This window comes from Balaenoptera acutorostrata, chromosome 3, assembly GCF_949987535.1.
Source record: "Balaenoptera acutorostrata chromosome 3, mBalAcu1.1, whole genome shotgun sequence".
NCBI classification, from domain to species: domain Eukaryota; kingdom Metazoa; phylum Chordata; class Mammalia; order Artiodactyla; family Balaenopteridae; genus Balaenoptera; species Balaenoptera acutorostrata.
This window is the reverse complement of record NC_080066.1, coordinates 171406364-171426090: the sequence shown is the minus strand read 5'-3', so window position 1 is coordinate 171426090 and position 19727 is coordinate 171406364. Positions and strand designations below refer to the sequence as shown.

The 19727-nt window shown below is 39.6% G+C and overlaps 1 protein-coding gene across 9 annotated transcripts in view; it reads left to right on the top strand.

Moving 5' to 3' along the window:
- LOC130707524 (cyclin-Y-like protein 1) overlaps positions 1 to 11060 on the top strand; it is a 49535-nt gene extending 38475 nt beyond the window's left edge. For 8 of the 9 annotated variants that reach the window (XM_057542494.1, XM_057542496.1, XM_057542493.1 and 5 more), the window contains 5 exons: positions 423 to 474; positions 1447 to 1566; positions 5388 to 5554; positions 8832 to 8994; positions 10552 to 11060. In XM_057542494.1, coding sequence (XP_057398477.1) covers positions 423 to 474; positions 1447 to 1566; positions 5388 to 5554; positions 8832 to 8994; positions 10552 to 10668 — 619 coding nt within the window. In that variant the 3' untranslated portion in view covers positions 10669 to 11060. The remainder of the gene's footprint in view (positions 1 to 422; positions 475 to 1446; positions 1567 to 5387; positions 5555 to 8831; positions 8995 to 10551) is intronic. The other variant, XM_057542500.1, reaches the window with a different exon arrangement.
- The last annotated feature ends 8667 nt before the right edge of the window (positions 11061 to 19727 follow it).

The window sequence follows — 19727 nt, the reverse complement described above, 5'->3', positions numbered from 1 at the left end:
GAATATACAGAACTAAAGAGAAAAAAACGGGAAAAAACCATGAATCTCATATTCACATTCATTGAAGTTAGAAGAATTTATTGCCCACCACCACTGCTTTATAAAATGTTCTTGCATATTCCAGTGTGAGGTTAGAGGAGTGAAAATATATTGGTTTACTAGCATTGCCTGTTAGGGAGGGTCAGTGCTTATAGAGGCAACTCTGGCTGGTTGTTGTAGAAAAGATTTCACAGAACTTGATGTGCTGAGTAAAAACAGGTCAGGAAACCTTTCGAAGGGTGGAATCCAGGAGAAGAATTGATAAAACTGTTTGCTTTGTTGAAGGTTAAGCTTCCTCTACCCCTCTCTCTACTCCTAGCAGATATTTTACTAAGATAGTAACTCCTGAATTAATTTTTTAAATACACATTCTTATTTTATAGAGCTGCAGATAGATCCTTGGATATTTTTGATGAGAGATTACATCCACTCACAGTAAGTGTCAGTTTTATTGAAGTTGTATTTTTCTCTTATACAGTTGTGTTTATTTCACGCTGATTTGCTTTGAAATTAATTACTAGAAGAAAATTACTTCCTCCAGCTCGAAGTCAAATTCATCTTCCTTTAAGTCTTCTTCCCCACGCCATGTTGTGTCTAGTCATTTTCCCGAAGGCGTGTTGGATAAGGGGTTGATGGATATGAACCGAGTTGCACTTTGTATGAATAGTGAGCAGGTAAGTAAACATACCCAAGTAACAGAAAATGTATCTTTTTAAAGGATGATTTTCCCTAGCATCAAACAATATAAATATTTGTAAATAAACCTAATATGATAAGGCCTGTAAGAAGAAAATTAGAAAACTGTTTAAATTTTAAACGAATTAAAATGACAAAGTTTTAAAATTCACTTCTTCGGGTGCTCTGTAGCCACACGTGGCTGGCGACTGCTGTACAGGACAGCGCATTCTTAGAGCCCTATGGTTACAGGACACTGGGAATGTGTTTTCAAAGTTGATGACAGAAAAGTATGACATATGGTGATCAGCAAGACTTCTGAGCCTAAAAATATTGGGTTGGCCAAAAAGTTTGTTTGGTTAGTGAATATATTGTTCAATAAAATGCTTGGTGAAAATGAAAACTGTGTCTTTTATTTGTACTTAAAACCAAATGAACTTTTTGGCCAACCCAATAGTTTACATTTGGTTAGAATTCTGTGGGGAGGAACGTGGAAATACATAAATTCTCTGCGGTTGTGCCTGTATTTTTCTTTAATGAATGGTGGTGAATACTGGATCACTGTGGTATTTTAGGATCCCATTGTTTATATTTAAAAGACTACAAGACATGTCACCCAATCAAAATTATTTTAAGGGGCACGTGGGCCCAAGTGTGAAGACTGCTATCTTAAGGGTACTTTTAAGTATTTTTCTTCCATGGATACTTAAATTGCATTTTTTCTCCTTTCAGCGAGAAAAGATTCCAGAGGAATACTTCGAGCATGATCCTGAACACGAATTCATTTACAGATTTGTTCGTACTCTTTTTAGTGCCGCACTGCTAACTGCTGAATGTGCAGTAGTAACTTTGGTAAGATATTTTTTCTTTCATAAAGCATCTGTAGAAATTTCTGTCTTGTACACATGGTATGGTCCTGTTTTTCCCAAATGAAAGTAGGTTCCTGAAATGATCATTAGAACTTTATTAAGAGAAAGCTATCAAAAGAAAATAAAGTATACACATTTGAGCTTTAATAATCATTATGATTTAAAATGTTGCCATTGCTTTTCTCATCACAAAACAATTGCTATTAAAGGCAGCAGGAGAGATTTCTGGTTTCTCCTTCCACACCTGAGGGGACACATGCACGCACAGTGCACACACGCACACACAGACGACGCATGTTGTGGTGGTAGGGCGGGGCAATAACTGAACGCTCTGGTCCACAGGCAGAAACAGGTTCCGGGTAGTTTGAAGCTGAGTCCCAGACTGTACTACCTAGGCAGTTCTGATGTGTGTCCTGATTGAGAACTACTGCCCTCAGTTCTCTGTTCCTTGGGTAATGGATAATGGTGTTAACCATCCCTGCTGTCCTCTTATTGCCTGCATGTGAAGTTGCCCAGGACTAGGGTGCCAGTAGGACTTCAGAAGGCTTTACTCTAGTTAGCCTGCTAAGCTACAGCTGTGTAAGGACCTTTTTGTCATCCATTCCTAATTCCTATGGTAAGATTTTATCATTTGAATAATAAATCATATTCAAGTGAGAGGTAGTTGGGATTGTTTTACTCCTCCCTATAGCAAACCTGTAGGGGGGAAAGTCAGCTGCGTGGTCTGCAGGGAAGGAATACTTAGGCCACTCACTGCCTGCTCCTATCAAGGCAGAATTTAGGACAGGAAGCTTGTCCTTTTGAAAAGAGACCCCTCAGTGGGTACTGGATCAGACACAGGCCTTTTCTTGGAGCTACAGGCCACTTGGAGTGCTTAGCACATGCTTGAGAGAGGCAGGAATGGTGCTTGCATATGGAGAGCTAGGAAATGCAGGAAGGAGAGTATTTGGGTTGGAAGAGGGGCATTTCTTTGTAGACAAGTTAAGCTTGATGTACCTGCGAGACAGCAGAATGGCAGTGTCTAGTAATCATTTGAATATATGGGATTGGAGCATGAATCTGAGCTAGAGGGAGGGAATTAAGTGTAGCTGTTCAAATGCAGAGAAAGTATGTAAAATAAAAAGTGGGTAGAAGATAGATCTGTAGGGACTGTCAGCACTTAAGGGACAGATCCCCAGAGGAGTGGCTACAGTGGTAGGAAACCCAGCAGAGAACCCTAAGAGGCACCAGGAGAGGTTCAAGAAGGAGAGTATGGTCCAAACGCTAAATGCTACCAAGAAGTTGCTCATGTCATAAATACCATGTCACTGAATACCTACTCTGTGTCACTTTTCTACATGTGGGGGGTGGAGGAGAGAACAAGTTGGATAAATAAAGTTCTTGCCTTTATGGAGCAAGTGTGGAAGACGTAATTTTTTTTTTTTTTTTTTTTTATCGGAGTACAGTTGATTTACAGTGTTGTGTTAGTTTCAGGTGTATAGCAAAGTATAAGTGTTTTTTTTTAATGAGTGTTTTTTAAGAGATGACTATTTCAAGTAGTGGTCAAAACCATGAAGAGAAAGCAAGGTAAAGGGATAAAGTGATTAGAGGGGCGTACTAGAAAGCTCAGGAAGAGCCTCTTTAAAGAGGTAATGTTTGAACCCAGGACCTGGCTGAACTGAGGAAGATCAGGTACGCTGGCATTACGGGCAGAGGGGACAAGTGCAAGGCTCTGAGACAGGAACTTGTTCTGTGTGTTCAAGGAAAAGCAAGGTGGCCATTGTGATCCGAGCGGGGAATGAGGGAAAGAGCATAGGTGATGAGGTCACGGAAGGACAAGGCCTTACCGCACAGGGCCTCGTAACTTGCAGGCCACGGGAAGAAGGTATTTGTTTGATGGGAAACCTCTGGCAGATCTGGAGCAGGCGCATAAAGTACTCTTAATTTAAGAGGCTCTCCTGGCTGCTTTGGGGAGAACAGACTGTAGTCTGTTGGGAGGCAGAGAAGTTAGGCAGTGGCAGCGATACAAGTCAGAAGTGACAGACAGAAAAGCGGTCAGGGTACCAGTGAAGGTAGAGATAACAAGAAGTTCTAACAGATTGGAGCAGGATACACTCAAGTGCAGGTTTTTGGTCTCAGCGACTGGGCGTGTGGCAGTGCTCTTTCATTTATGAGGGAAGGCCTGGGGAGTGGAGCTCTGGGACGAAGAGCTCTGGGTTGTTTGTGTGAAGGCACCGGTGACCACAGCAAGAGTAGTCTCTGTAGAGTGGTAGCAGCAGGAGGCTGACTGAAGTGGGTTAAGGAGAGGATGGGAGATGAGGAGCTGGCCTCAGCCCTGAGGACGCCGTCTAGGGGCAGTGGGGGACAGGCTGGGGACATGGAAGCATTCCCACTGGAGGAAGCCTCTGACAGAGAGGGAGAAGTTGTTCAAAAAGAGACTAACTGTGGGCACAGTGCTCTGCAGAAGTGAGGTGGGATCAACTGCATTCATAGGAGAGTTAGCTTCAGTGAAAAGAAAGAAATCTCGCTTCCTCCGAGACAGGAGGGCAAGTGGGATAAATGAATATCGGCACGTGTACCAAGTTTGCCAGTACAAAGGTGAGAGGAAGTTGAGAGATTGCCAGTGTCGTTTCAGTGCCTCTGATTAGTCCCATAAAGTAGAGAGTTGAACCTTGCGGGGAGAGTCGTTCTTAGGGTACTAGAGAGTGCTGAGTTCTTTGGGGAATGGGAGCCGAATTTCACTAAGAACATATAATCTCAATACCCGTGTTTGAAAACACAGTAGAGTTTGGAGGGCATGGGCGAATCTGAGCTGTCAATCTGATAACCCTTCAGAGAGGAAACAGACTCTTTAAAAACTGGACATTTTTCTTTTTGTCAAATGGCATATACACTCTTCTACAGAGGTAACAACAAATCACAGCTTACCTCTCTAATCTTTGCTCAGCTGTTAACTCCATCCAGTTCTTTGTAGGGTAGACATTTGATACATGTAAAAGAAACCATGAAATCATCTCACAAACCGGCAGGTTTAGAGGAGCCCCAGGGATACAGACACAGGCAGGTCTTCCCACCTTAAAACCAAAAGAATTGACTAAGCTGCAGATTATGTAAGACAGAAATGAATAATGAAATGATAATGGAGATGTGAAAAATTGGGGATCTGAAAAGGACTACCCTTTGTATGCATGTGTGTTCCTTAAAAAGGCACTAAAATATGGGAATACTTGCCAGCTAGCTGTCAAGCCCCTTTGGACTGCCTGTCCTGCTGTGCCACGCAGCAGCCACTGGGAGGCTCTCTTGACCACCAGTTTTTATCTTCAAGTTCATGCCACAAAAGGACTGGTGACTCTGAAGAGAAGGTAAAGATGTGCTCAGTCTGACCAGAATTTTACACACTCAAGCGTTATGTAAAATCGCCATGCAACCACCACCAGTCTTGTAGTTAACATTGCACGTGATAGGCACTCAAGCATTTACTGAACAGTTGAAGTCGACACTGGGCTGTATGTGCTGCCCTTGACAAGTGGGAAGGTAATAACACAATGCGTGTCTTTAGAATGCCCTTTGCTGAGATGTCCTTTCATTCCTGTGACCAAAATTGGGTTGGAAATTCACACGGGCAGAGTAGAAATATCAGACTAACAGAAATATCTGACTTACAACTGTGACCTGGCCTCTGGCCTTGGCTTGGCTGAGCAAAGTCTTTGTAGAACCTAGGAATAAAAGGGGTGTCAAAAAGAGATGAAATCTGTCATTCCTAACAATTCTTATCACGGCACTTAAACTGAACTAAAATCAAAGATCAGTGCTCTACTTTTGCAGGTTTACTTAGAAAGGCTTTTAACTTATGCTGAGATCGACATGTGCCCCACTAACTGGAAAAGAATTGTTTTGGGAGCCATTCTTCTTGCCTCCAAGCTTTGGGACGATCAGGCTGTATGGGATGTGGACTACTGCCAGATCCTCGAGGACGTTACAGTTGAGGACATGTGAGTTTGTAAGGTTACCGTGAACTTTCTAACCATTTTCCAATACCTCATTTGCTCTCATAAAGTTTACATTTTTAAGAAATGTTACATTTTAAGAAAGGTTACCTTGTGCAGAGAGCTGAAATAGACATAAAATTACAGACTTCTTTCTATCTAGCTGTAGTATAACAATTTGTATTTCCCCTCATTAATTGGTAGGTCTTGATGTGTTATTGTTGTAATATTCTGCTTGATAAATTGAAATTATTTTTCTGGTGGTTTTTGCCAAACATTTTACAAGCTCACTACCAGAACAACATGGTACAGTCAGTAACTTGACAGCTTTCTTAAAGCTGTCTACCAGGTCCAGTCCATTTTTAAGGGGCACATGCCTGGTCTTTGCAGCAAGTGGCCACTGTTAAGGTCTTAGGGCCTCTAGACTACTGACAGGTTCTAATTTCAACCTGAGTCACCCATTGTGTATTTGCTTTTGCTGGTCTTTTTCTCCTTTTGATCTGAGGTTCTGTTGTTACAGAAACTAGGATGTACAGGTAGCCACATATAAAGGTTTCAGATCCCTGTGTTCCTGTCTCCTCCCCTAAAGTCTGCTGAGTTAGGAAACACCTACCTCTCAGGTAGTCCGGGAAGCATCCCTGGGGCCTCACCCAGGGCACTCAGCAAACACAGCGGCACTTTGTGGGGCCTTGAGTTAACTAGGCAGGTTCTCCTCACGGATGGCACGCTCACATGGGCATGAAACGCCAGGCTTCCAATCTGGCTCTGGTGAAGGGCCCCAAGGGTGGGAAGCAGGATGAGCCAGAGAGGTAATTCCAGCAGACTCTCGAAGTGCCCGCTTGACAGTGAACCTGTCTTTGTGGGTGGCATTCAGGAAAATGGGAAAGGACACCTCTTGATTATATTGGACAGCAGAGGCCGATCAAGATGGCAGGCAGGGGCAAGAGTTTGTTTTTGTTACCTTTGCCCCTTACTCTGGATAATTCACAATTACCAAAGTGCATATTTACAGCTGAAGCGAGGAAAGTTGTGACTAAGAGAAGGGACCGGTGACTGTCAGTAGCTGTCAAAGTGGCTTTTGGTGAAAATGCCCACTTTGGTGATCATGTAAACCAGGTGGTCATGGTGATATTGCTGGTAGCGATCTTAGCGAACAGTGTAACAGCAGATAATGAATTTGAAATGAACAGAAGTACTTTTGGAAGTTGCAGAAACTAAAGTGACGTTGACCAACACTATCATCAGTCTTTAAACTGGTCCCTTGAAGGAAGGAAAATTTGTAATCGTGAACACCATCCCTGCCATGATGGCAGCTGAAATTTTCCCAGAATCTGCAACTGAGCTGACTGGGGCTCTGGTTCTCCAGGTACAACATCCGAGAACATGCAGGGAAACGTGTGGGTGTTCACAGACATTGAGCCCAGGAGCATTGGCGGCACTGTCCAGCTATGAAGAAACTAATTCTAAACAACGCTTTTCTGTGTAGAACGGAGAATCACCAGGAGTTATGTTTATAATAGGCTGCTTTTGTTTATGATCTTTGGGAGTTGGGAAGCATTACAACAAAGTGTCTAATACACATTTGTTTCATCCCTCTGCTGTTGACTACTATTTGTAATGGTCTCATTTTGAGTCTGAATTGAAAAATTGCTGTCTATCAGCTTTTCCTTAAAACTTTCTAACATCTCTGTGTCTTGTTAAATATATATTTCCCTTCAAAAGAGTAAGTTAAACTGAGCAGCTGCCGTTCAGACAGTTTGCTGCGCCTGTAAGTGGTAGGCTCTTCAGCCACCTAGCCATTTAAGAACAGCAGAAAACACAGAAGATGCATATTCTGTAGGCATAATGCTTTTCTTCAGTGATGAAAGCTCTATTAATAGACATGTTAATCCTATGAAGTACTGTATTTCCACACAATTAAAATGTATTAGTGGAGAAAATATAAAAGGGATCGTGAAGTGCATTTATTCCTGTAGTAAATTAAGTCCTGATTAGCTGATTATCAAAACATTATCTGATTTACATTGCTATCGACTTCTGGCCGTATGAACAGGAAATGAATTTTGGAAGTAGGTTCAGTTAGGTTTAAAGTTCAACAAATGAGAAACCTCATTTCTGCTCATACTCTGCTCTCCATACAGGAGAACATGGAGCATTTGTTGATTTATCCAATGGATAAAATATTAACACTTTAAAACCAAGAAACCAAATGTATTGTAAAATAAGCCACTTGCATGTTTGTTTGGGTATTTATCATTTTTATATAATCAACTCTCTAAAGTGATTGCTGTGGAAAGTGGTAAGATTTACTCTAATTTTATATTTATTTACTTAAACATTTGGCAAGCAAATGGCTGGATATGGTCATATAGCAGAAGCCTGCTCCCAGCACTCTACTTTCCCACTTCATTGAATTCGTCCTCTGTGGGCGTGTGCAGTCTGTCCTGGCAAGGGGCGGTAGGTCTGAACATTCTGGGCTGCTCTCCTAACACCGGGGGAAACAACTGCTCTATCAGAGGTCGTGTCGTAAAGTGGGTTTAGTCTAGCTGAGACATAATCTTACTGCCTTCCTAAGCTTCAAAAGTGCATCCTGTCCTGTCATGGTGACGACAACTCACCCTAGTAAGGTTTTAAGGTGAACAGAAACTTGCGTTATGCCCTTTGACACAGCCCCATGCACGGGGTGGGGGTGGGGGGATTCCCTTTCCCATCGAATGTAGCTTATTTATTTATTTACTTGAGATGAATCCTTGTTGCCTCAAGAGTTTTCCCCCCTCAGAGATAATAGCAGTGGCTCTCGAGGGATCCCTTGGTTGCCGTGGTGATGTGCCCACGCCTTGTGTTGGCTCGTCTCCACCTCAGTGAGCCCCTTCCTGTCCTCAGCCCCGTGCAAATGTCTGCAAGCTCTTCAGAGCTAATAAACAGCATCCATCATTCCTTTCATCTGATCACTATAGCGGGGCCTTGTGAGTGAGTGTGGAGCATGACTCGTACAGCTGCACTAATGGAACTCTGAAGAATGAGCCCCTGAGTCAGCAGCATGAGTGCATAAGAGGGCCATAACCTCTTCCCCCTTGTCCCAGACTCAAAGTGCTGGGACGCAGAAAGGACCACAAATAGCTGTACCTTGTTTGAACATTAGGGTATTAATCCAGCTGGGTAGCCATTATTTGTTTCAGAACAGTATTTAGAGCCATCCTAGTAGCTCAGAATGGTATTTTTGAAGATAGCCCATTTGACTGAAATTGTCCTGTGTTGGTTTTGTCTTCTCCTCCTCCCCCAGGAATGAGATGGAAAGGCACTGCCTGGAGCTACTTCATTTTAATATTAATGTTCCTTTCAGTGTGTATGCCAAATACTACTTTGACCTTCGCTCCTTAGCAGATGACAACAACCTGAATGTTCTATTCACTCCTCTTAGCGAAGAAAGAGCACAGAACTTAAAGGTAAGGCTGTGAAGTCACTAACTGGGGTTTTCTGTCAGCCACTGAAGCCACATCTGTAGTTAAATTATATTAAGCAGTGATTAGGAAAATGGAAAGCTGTTAACAGTTTGAAGAGCTTATTGACCCGTTGGCATCATATTTCCTGTGTCTTTTGTGGTTTATACAGGGATCCCACATTATAAAAAAAAAAATTGTCTCTTCTGTAACCATAATTCAGAATACTTTAAATCATATTTAATCTGTTCTTAATGGTTTTCCATTTGAACCTCTACACTTACATATAACCATACATGAATAATTTCTTAAAATTGTATCCCTAATCATATGTACCTACATAATCTACTTACCACTCTTAACTGTCTTTTTTTTTTTTTAATAATTGATGTTTTGGACTATTTCTACTGTCTTGATATTTTGAATAAATAAATAAATGTATTTATTTATTTATGGCTGCATTGGGTCTTCGCTGCTGCACGCGAGCTTTCTCTAGCTGCGGCGGGCGGGGGCTGCTCTTCATTGCGGTGCGCAGGCTTCTCATTGCAGTGGCTGCCCTTGTTGCAGAGCACGGGCTCTAGAGCGCAGGGTCAGTAGTTGTGGCGCACAGGCTTAGTTGCTCCTCGGCATGTGGGATCTTCCCGGACCAGGGCTCAAACCCGTGTCCCCTGCATTGGCAGGCGGATTCTTAACCACTGCGCCACCAGGGAATTCCCTCTTAACTGTTTTTTACTCAGCTTGCAGTTCGTGTGTGTGTGTGTGTGTGTGTGTGTGTGTGTGTGTGTGTGTGTATGTGTATCACAGTTCAGTCCCATGAGTTTATTAGACAAAGCATCCGTGGCTAACCTGAGAGACCTATACTTGGAAGGTATAATGTGGATTCAGATACTGGCTGTAGAAAGTACATGAGTTTTTAATATAAATGGTAACGTACATGGAACAAAGTAATACTTATGGCTTATGATTTTTGGTGGGTATACAGCAAAATTCACAACTGAAATGAACACATTTAAAATGGATACTTTCTGTGGTACCTTGGTGGTACTTTAGAATAAGATGTTTTTCTACCATAATTTATGTGCAAGTGAAATAGCACCTTTCAGAGCTTGTCATTAGACCTCTCCTACCTTCAGCACATACCTACCTGATTAAAATTTTCTTAGAGTATGTAATAACTAATGAAAACTGAATAGAAGTTGAATAGCTGAGTAAACACTGATTTTGCCCAAGTGTATGTCCATTACGTTTAAGGATCACGTGTGTAGGTAACAGATGATATTGCTATTAGGAGCCTATCATTAGGAACCCAATTTTTAAGTAACTCTAAGTTATTAGGGCAAGTTACCCCTTGCCCCAGCAATCTAATCATAGCCCTTAAAGGTTATTACCTTAGGGAATTGTCAGTTAGTGTAGATATCAGCTATCCAAAGTAGCAGTAACTATGAACTATCTAAACGAATGTAGATGTGTGGCTTATCAATGATGCTTTTTTTGTTTTTTTAAGGTCCGAACATTTTTCCCCCCCCTAATTATACCTATGTTCTACCTGATTGACTTTCCTAGGCCATTTCCAGATTGTGTGACGACGAATACAAAGACGTGTGTAGAGCTGCTATGAGAAGGTCTTTCAGCGCTGATAATTTCATTGGTATTCGGCGCTCCAATGCCATCCTCTCTTAAGGGAGAAGTGAGGGGTTGTAACATCATAAACCCCTCAAAACAAGGACTGGAGAAATAGCACCTCTCCTGCTCAGAAACCAGCAAAGTTAGTATTTTCACCTTAAAGAAAGACATTGAATTCAAGAGACTCATGGACAAGCGAAGATTATGCTCATAGGAAAGAACGGGACCTCGTCAATGTAACACGCTCTTCTGTCCTTTTTATTGTAAACAGAGTTACAAAAACCACTCCAAAGCTAAAAGCTCCCAATCCATGCACAGATATCTGCTCCCAATCGACACACAGATATCTGATAGCTGAGAACTATGTGAGGTTTTTTAATTAATAGCTTAAATTTTTAGACTTTAAAGACTTTAGACTTTAACTATATAAAGACTTTTAACTATTTAAAGACTTTAGACTTTAACTATATAAAGACTTTTAACTATTTAAAGACTTTAGACTTTAACTATATAAAGACTTTTAACTATTTAAAGACTTTAGACTTTAACTATATAACTTCTATGTTTTTCTTGCCTCACTGTCCCATACTGCTGCATATTCCTTTAGAATCAGTGCAGTATTACCATCAAAAAATGGGACTCCAAAAAAAAACAAAAAAAAAACAAAAAAAAGAAAAAAACAAAAAAAAACAAAAAAAAGAAAAAAACAAAAAAAACAAAAAAAAGAAAAAAACAAAAAAAAGAAAAAACAAAAAAAACAAAAAAAAGAAAAAACAAAAAAAAACAAAAAAAAGAAAAAACAAAAAAAAACAAAAAAAGAAAAAAAACAAAAAAAGAAAAAAACAAAAAAAACAAAAAAAAGAAAAAACAAAAAAAAACAAAAAAAGAAAAAAACAAAAAAAAAAAAACAAAAAAAACAAAAAAACAAAAAAAAACAAAAAGAAAAAAACAAAAAAAACGAACAAAAGAAAAAAACAAAAAAACGAACAAAAGAAAAAAACAAAGAAAAACGAAAACAAACAAACAAAAAAAAACAAAAAAAAAAACAAAAAAAAGAAAAAACAAAAAAAAACAAAAAGAAAAAACAAAAAAAACGAACAAAAGAAAAAAACAAAGAAAAACGAAAACAAACAAACAAAAATCAAAAAAAAACAAAAAAAGAAAAAAAAAGAAAAAAACAAAAAAACAAAAGAAAAAACAAAAAAACAAAAGAAAAAACAAAACAAAAAAAAGAAAAAAACAAAAAAACAAACAAAAAAGAAACAAAAAAAGAAAAAAACAAACAAAAACAAACAAACAAACAAACAAACAAAAAAAACACACACTAAAAAAACATGGGACTCCTAACAACTCATAAAGCCAAACTTCGGAACAGACTGTTGTAGCATCGTTAGGTTTTGCAGGGTTCTTCCTCCCTACTAGATCATTGAAGCTGCTAGTCATTATTGGCAATCAATTTAAACCAAAAAGCTGCTGAATAACACATGTCATCCAAATTCTTTGCAGGCAGTACTTATTAGCATATTAGCATGCTTGCGATCATAAACAGAGAAAGTAGGTTATTTCCTTCTATTGGGTCCATGCTGCATTTCTTGTTAACTATAATGGTGCTTCTGATTTTGTGATGATTTTCCTCTTTGTTCTATACTTGTATTAAAGGATATTTTCATAATTCCAGCCAACATGGTGGTCCAGTAATTAACAAGCCGGTGATGAAATAGAAGGTGTCCCAAAAGTCTTACAACAATTTTAAGCTTTAATATAGTGTGCTTGGATACTCCAGAACACTGTCGCAGAAGTATAAATGCTAGACTGGCAAAACATCACTTGAAACTTTAATCGAATTTCTTCTAAACTCATTTACTTTTGTACATTTTAAACATTAAGCTTTTATTTTTTAATTTTTTATATTTTTAAATTAATGAATTTATTTAATGGCGTGTTGGGTCGTTTCTGTGTGAGGGCTTTCTCTAGTTGTGGCAAGCGGGGGCCACTCTTCATCGCGGTGCGCGGGCCTCTCACTGTCGCAGGCTCTCTTGTTGGGGACACAGGTTCGAGCCCTGGCTTGGGAAGGCCCGTGAGCCACAATTACTGAGCCTGCGCTCCGCAACAAGAGAGGCCGCGATAATGAGAGGCCCGCGCACCGCGATGAAGAGTGGCCCCCACTTGCCACAACTAGAGAAAGCCCTCGCACAGAAACGAAGACCCAACACAGCCATAAATAAATAAATACATAAATTGTAAAAAATAAAAAATAAAACAATAAACGCTTAACGTTTAAAATTTACAAAACTAAATGAGTTTAGAAGAAATTCGATTAAACTTTCAAATGATGTTTTGTAAGTTTGTGGCATTTATACTTCTACAAGTATCAAAGCTTAAAATTGCACTAAGACTTGAGGGGATACCTCCCCTCCTCTTTTTAAAATAGTCCTTTGCAAGGCTGGGCTGCTTACCTGCTTGATCACCTAAGTTTCTTTTTTCTAGATTTGGTAAAGGAATTATGAACAACAGTGTTAATTCACATGTAATAAATTGAAAGGAACTGGACCCTAATAGTAGGGACAGGAGAGTAAGTGATACGAAACAGCTTTTCTATCCTGTGTGTTAACCTGGCTGTAGGTGTCTCACTTCAATTTCTATTTAAGAGGAAACATATAAACCTTAGGAACCCTTACCTCAGGCTTTAAAAGGCAGGAGGTCCAGTAATCAGTCTTTTTGGAGATTGGTAACGATGTCACCTAAACTTGAAATATTAAAAAAAAAAAAAAAAGTGTTCTCAACTATGTGAAATCTTTCTCCTCCTACCTTCTCAGATGTAATCCTAGGAATTTTGCCTGTAAACAAAGCATTTCTGGGCCAGAAGTACTTTCTCTCTTTATAGCAAGGCTTCACATTCTACTGAGTGCTGCAGGTTCCATCATTTTTAAGGGACAGAGACATAAATGATAAATTATGGTATATAAAATACTACAATCTACCACCTCAAAAAATATTGTTTATGGAGTTTGGAGCTTGGAAATTCAAGTACTGATTGCAGTTTTATTTTGAAAAGAATGCTACAACTTACGTGGTTTTTCTTCCTCATGTTTATATTAAAAGAAAAGCTAATAAACTATTTTAATTCAAATATATGGCTACTGTGTTTGTAACACTTCTCACTATTCACATAACATTACAACTCTGCCTAACTCAAATGTTTTCAGTCAGCTCTGATAGTCGGGCCTTAAAGCATTTTCAAACTAACCATTCATAAGTTGTTTTGACCCCTGCCTTTAGTTAAGATGTAGACATTTATTTCTTCAGCTTACGCTCTTTTCAACCTGAAGATAATCTAGTACACTTAAAATCACTGGCTACAGTGCTCAGTGGCATAATGCATTAGATGGCATTTTTGAATTGTTTGTTATGGTGCCAAGATGGAAATGCACATTGAAAGATAAAAGTAGGTAAATACACAGAGAAAGGAATTACAGGAATACTGTAGAATCAGAACTTGTTGTGTGAGGGTTTCAAGCAATTGAACAGGAAAGAAAATGGAAGAACAGGAAGCAGTAGAATTGTGGTTGCTGTTAGGAGGGTGACTTTTACACAAGCCACGTCATTTGACGTTAACCTGCTACTTCACTTAGCATTCAGCTGGAAATACACCAGATCGCGAAAGTTTCTTTTAGACCCTAGCCACCGCACTTGAGCAATATTCCATCAGTCCTGATAGTATTGCCGTAGTATTTCATCCACCTTAGTTACCTTCCTAAGGTCACATCTTTAACTTTGTTCTTGTGAAGTTGCTGATGAGGAGAAATGATCTGATTTAGTACAGAAGGGGAGAAAAATCTATCACAAGTCACTGTTTATATCAATAGTTTGCACCGCGTAGTAATATGCCAGTTACTAAGCAGAAATGCTGACCTATCTCGAGTGGTCGAAGGTTTAAATTTATTTATTTATTTATTTTTGCTGTGTTGGGTCTTCGTTTCTGTGCGAGGGCTTTCTCTAGTTGCGGCGAGCGGGGGCCACTCTTCATCACGGTGCGCGGGCCTCTCACTATCACGGCCTCTCTTATTGCGGAGCACAGGCTCCAGACGCGCAGGCTCAGTAGTTGTGGCTCACGGGCTTAGTTGCTCCGCGGCATGTGGGATCTTCCCAGACCAGGGCTCGAACCCGTGTCCCCCTGCATTAGCAGGCAGATTCTCAACCACTGCGCCACCAGGGAAGCCCGGTCGAAGGTTTAAAAAAAAAAAAAAAAATTGGGGGTAGGAACATTGGGCATGACTGTAGCTTCAAGAACAAGTTGGTAGAATAAGGGGAATCGCTAAAAATTGCTTTTCCCCTTCAGCTTTAATTCTAGAGGCAATACAGCCATTTTAATAAATGGGAAATTGAGGCAACTTAAGGTAAAAATTTAAACATCACAAAGTAGGTTCTCCAACAAATATGGGGCATGGAAACTAGTTATTAATAGGGTGGCAACTATGGCATTTTTTTCCAGATTTTTATACCTAGGAAGGGTTTGTTCCCTAAAGTAGTAAGACTATAAAAGAATATCTGACTACCTGAACTCAAATTTTATTTTTTCGCTTTAAAAAAAAAAATGATTTTTCTCTATTGGAATACTGACATCTGTGCAATTTTAACTCTGGTATACCGTGAACTGAACTTTATTCTTTACAAGGAAAAGACAAAAGTTTGAAATGTATGTTTGAACCAAATTAAATTGCCATTTTTGTATGTTAAATTCATGTGGTTGACCCTAAGACAACTTCTTAGGGCCCAGTGTTTCTGGTTAAGAGAAATGTTTTCCACCCTGTATCAGAGTCCATCATGACCCTATTCTTTCACATTTACTCCTAATGTACCCTGTATGCCCATTATTGAAATTCAACAGCACTAAATCCTAGTTTTACAACAGGTCAAATTTCATTTCTTAGTTTTCCCATTCTATAAAATATACCATTCCTTGATTTTTGAAAAATGCTGAAGCCGGTATTTACTGGAAAACAATTCACTCTGTATTCAGGTTATGCAATGTTTTTGGAAATGTTTACCTATAGCGTGTAGGTTAGCTAAAATCTTTCATCACCCAAGACTTCTCTCTAACCACATGTAAAATGACTACGACTGTTCCCTCACCCAGAAGCCGCATTCTTGAGTATAGAGCTATTTGGTAAAGCACTTGACAGCTGGTAGGGGCTCTCCCAGGGGTAAGTGCTAATTTCTATGCAGAATCTGTAGATTACACCCAGCATCTATCAAGTTAAGGATTAGATCACCTAAAATCTGAACTGTTAGCCACTCACCAGCCTGGCCAGCCTGACACCGTGCCAGCAAGAATACAAAAGATCTAGGAGCCCTTCAGAGACACCTGGTCCCTTGTACACAGGTGCAATCTGTTTGGCTTCTTAGGCAATTTCCACTAGTCCATTTTAAATGGGTTTGGCAGATGAGATAACATGTACTTCATGTGAAAGAAATGTTATGAATACCAGTTTATGGTTTAGGATCTCTAACATGCAGAAAGAACCAGGAAAGTGAAGTAGTATAGAAATTAAGAGAAATCCAGAGTCAAATGAAAAGAGGTTAATGTTCTTTAAAAAAAAAAAAAAGGAACAGGTTAGGTGATTACTTAACTGCTGTGAGGGCAGCTAAATAATTTGAATGTGATTAGAGAAAGTCAGTGACAGCCTCAGAACCTAAGGTCCTCAAGAATATGTCGATCTCTACTTCAAGACCTCAAATTACTCTGCTAGCTTTTTCTTACATCTATTCCTTCATCTTACCGTTCTCAATTCTACTGACCTTTACTTCTAGCTCCCCAGATGGCGGCCCTTGATCTCCTCCTCACTGTGGGAACCGACTCTTCCAAACGCAGGGCATCAGTGTTTTGTCCACCTCCCACTGCCCTCTCTCAACAAGGTCATCTCAGCTTCACCCTTTGACTCTCTGCTCGTGTCCAATGTGGCAGTGCTTGATGTTGGTTACTACTGTGACCCATTTCTAAAACACTATCACCAGGTTCCAGGAAATACAGGATTTATATGGCTCACGGGCTAACTGGCCCCTTGTAATCCCCTTTAATCAACTACTTGAGCCCTCCTGTGTTCCCACAAAGTAGTTGTTCCCAATTTGCTGCACTCACTCCCCTGATCTGCCCACAACCCTAGATGTATCTCCTCAGGCTAGGCAGCAACCCCACCTTCCAAACTCCAAAACTCATTTCATCTGGCATTAGGAATAGATGCCTCACTTCTTAAGGTAACCCCTCTCATCTAAGGGAGAGGATTCCATCCCAACTCTTCAAATCAAATTTCTATATCCAACACCCCCACCACCAGGATGGTGGTGAGGATGGGGCAATTTGACCTTCCTCAGCCCTTGACATGTCCTAGTGTTTCTCAAGATGTGGTCTCCAGACCACCTGCCTCTCATGGGCTGAAAGTCCCTGTAAGAAATGAAGCTTCTCTAAATGCAATGTGGAATCCTAGAACAGATAAAGAACATCAGTGGAAAATCTGGTGAAATCCAAATGAAGTCTGGAGTTAACAGTAGTGCGTTAATGTTGACTTCTTAGTTTAACAAATGTGCTATGATAATATGTTACTATTAAGGCAAAATGGATATATCTTTGCAACTTTTCTGTAAACCTAAAATAATTCTAAAAGTTTACTAAAACAGAACCAAAAGACCTAATTCTTGGATCCCAAATTAATCTCAATTCCTGGAGCTGAAGCCTGGGAATCTACATTTCTAATAGGAACCCCAAATGATTCTTATGCAGACACAAATTTGAAAACTAGTCTTTCAATTCCCTTTCCATTCCATGCCTGAATGGCTGCTTCCTCCTTGTTTTACTTACCTTAACCTGATTGAATCTTTTAGATCCTCTCAACCCTAAAATATAAGTACTATCATTATCCCCCTTTCACAGATGAGAAAGTACTAAGATGCAGTACACAAATGAAGTACTAAGAGCTAAGTAATTTGTTCAGGATCAACAGCCCATGAATGATGGAGCTGGGAGTTGAATCCCTAATCAGTCTAGCTCCCAAATCTATGCACAGAACCATTCTACTTCCTCTCATTCTGTTGCACGTAAGAGCTCTGTGACTAAATCACGAAAAGAAGCATTATTACCTATTTCTCCAACTTCCTAAGTCCAGCAGTGCCCCCCTTTTCCACTGGGGGGAATGAACAATGAGAAAGCATTGGGAAGACGTGCCCACTAGAGACCTGTCCGGGTCAGGCACAGCGGCTCTTGCACCAGGATCCAGCTCAACTGCTGTATTTTCTGTTCTCCCAAATGCCCTAACATGTACCAATCTAATAATGCTCATAGTACTCACTTTGATGCTAAATTAACTATCTCAGGTTTACTAAGCATCTGTCCAGATTGTCAGGGAAGTGCCAACTCTAAATCAATTTACAGTTGGCCCTCCGTATCCACAGGTTCTGCATCAGTGGATTCAACCAACCATGGACTGAAAATATTTAGGGAAAAAAATTTCAGAAAGTTACAGAAAGCAAAACTTGAATTTGCTGCACACCACCAACCATTTGCATTATATTTACAACTACTTACTTAGGATTTGTATTTGGTGTTATAAGTAATCTAGACATGACTTAAAGTATAAAGGAGGGTGCGGGGGAAGATGGGAGGATTGTGCGTAGGTTATATGTAAATACTGCACCGTTTTATATAAGGGACTTGAGCATCCATGGATTTTGGTATGGGGTGGCACGGGGGGGGAGGGAGACGACTGGAACCAATTACCCACAAATACAGAGGGAGAACCATATAGCCTCTTACCTTATCTGGGTTCCCTGACTTGTATTTAGACCTTAATACAAAGTTGTGGATCTAACTGCTGAATGATGAAGTTTTGGGAGTTTCTGACTGCAAACCAGACACACACAACAACAGCAGCACTTCTATCCAAATTGCTTCAGTACAGAGTATAGATGGAGGGTTGATAAAATAGAACACAGTCTCAGGTAATGTCTCTGTTCTTATGTGTATTTTCCTTCATTTCTTCAAGTGAATCATGAAACAATCACAGGATCAGCAGGAGAAACCTATGAAGTATATTCAGGTAAAACATGTTTTCATTAGTTCTCCTTCTGGTGATTGGAATTTCTTTGATTTTATTATCAATAAAAACGTTGCCACTTATATTCAAAGTACATCCGAGAAATCTGATCATGAAGTTAGAATGCACATACCTCCTTCAGATACTCTTAGAAAACAGTGTCTCTCCATGAAAGCATGAGAAAAATACTTGTACAGCATCTTATTTGCTTTACCATTGCTTTAATGCACTTTAAAATTTATCTACATTAATTGGGAACAAAGAAACAAAAATAGACATTTCTTTGTTTTTCATAAATAACTACTCTCCATATTTGATAAAAATCTCAAAGCATTATTTTAACTTCCCACAAATATAATACATACAATTTTTTTTTTCTGAAATAATAAGGTCAGCAAATTAAGTATCTTGACACTAATATAACCACATACAACTGCTATTCTACTGACTTCCAGGAACAAAACAAAAACAGAAAACTTCTTATCAAGATGCTCTGGGTTTCCTTTTGCTAGTGTTAGGGATCTGGAATTATAATCACCTGCCAGTAATAATTTTATAGATTCTAGTTGATTGTCTACAAATAAAATATCGCTGACTCTGCTTTGTGAGTTCTGGATTTGACATGACACTGACAATACCGCATGGGACAGGCACTATACACACATGGAAATCAGAAAAAGTACTGAATGCCCTGGACTCGAACTACTGACTCAGTATGTGCCTCACTTGGCTCAGTAATAAATTCACCTGCACCAAACCCGTATCAAAAGTCACTAAATCTCTCATATATATAATATATATTATTTATGTACACACCCACAACACATACACACTATACATACAGTTTGTAACAACATGAAGTAATATTGTCTTCAAATGATGTACCACAGACTGAAATAAATCCTGTAATTGTCATCAAGCTGCTAGAAGCTTTTGAGAGTTCTGAGCCAGGTTACTTAGTTACTTTCATCCTGCCTACCCTTCATTCACCCTGCTTTAATGTCTTGGTAGCTTTTTCTTTCAAAACCA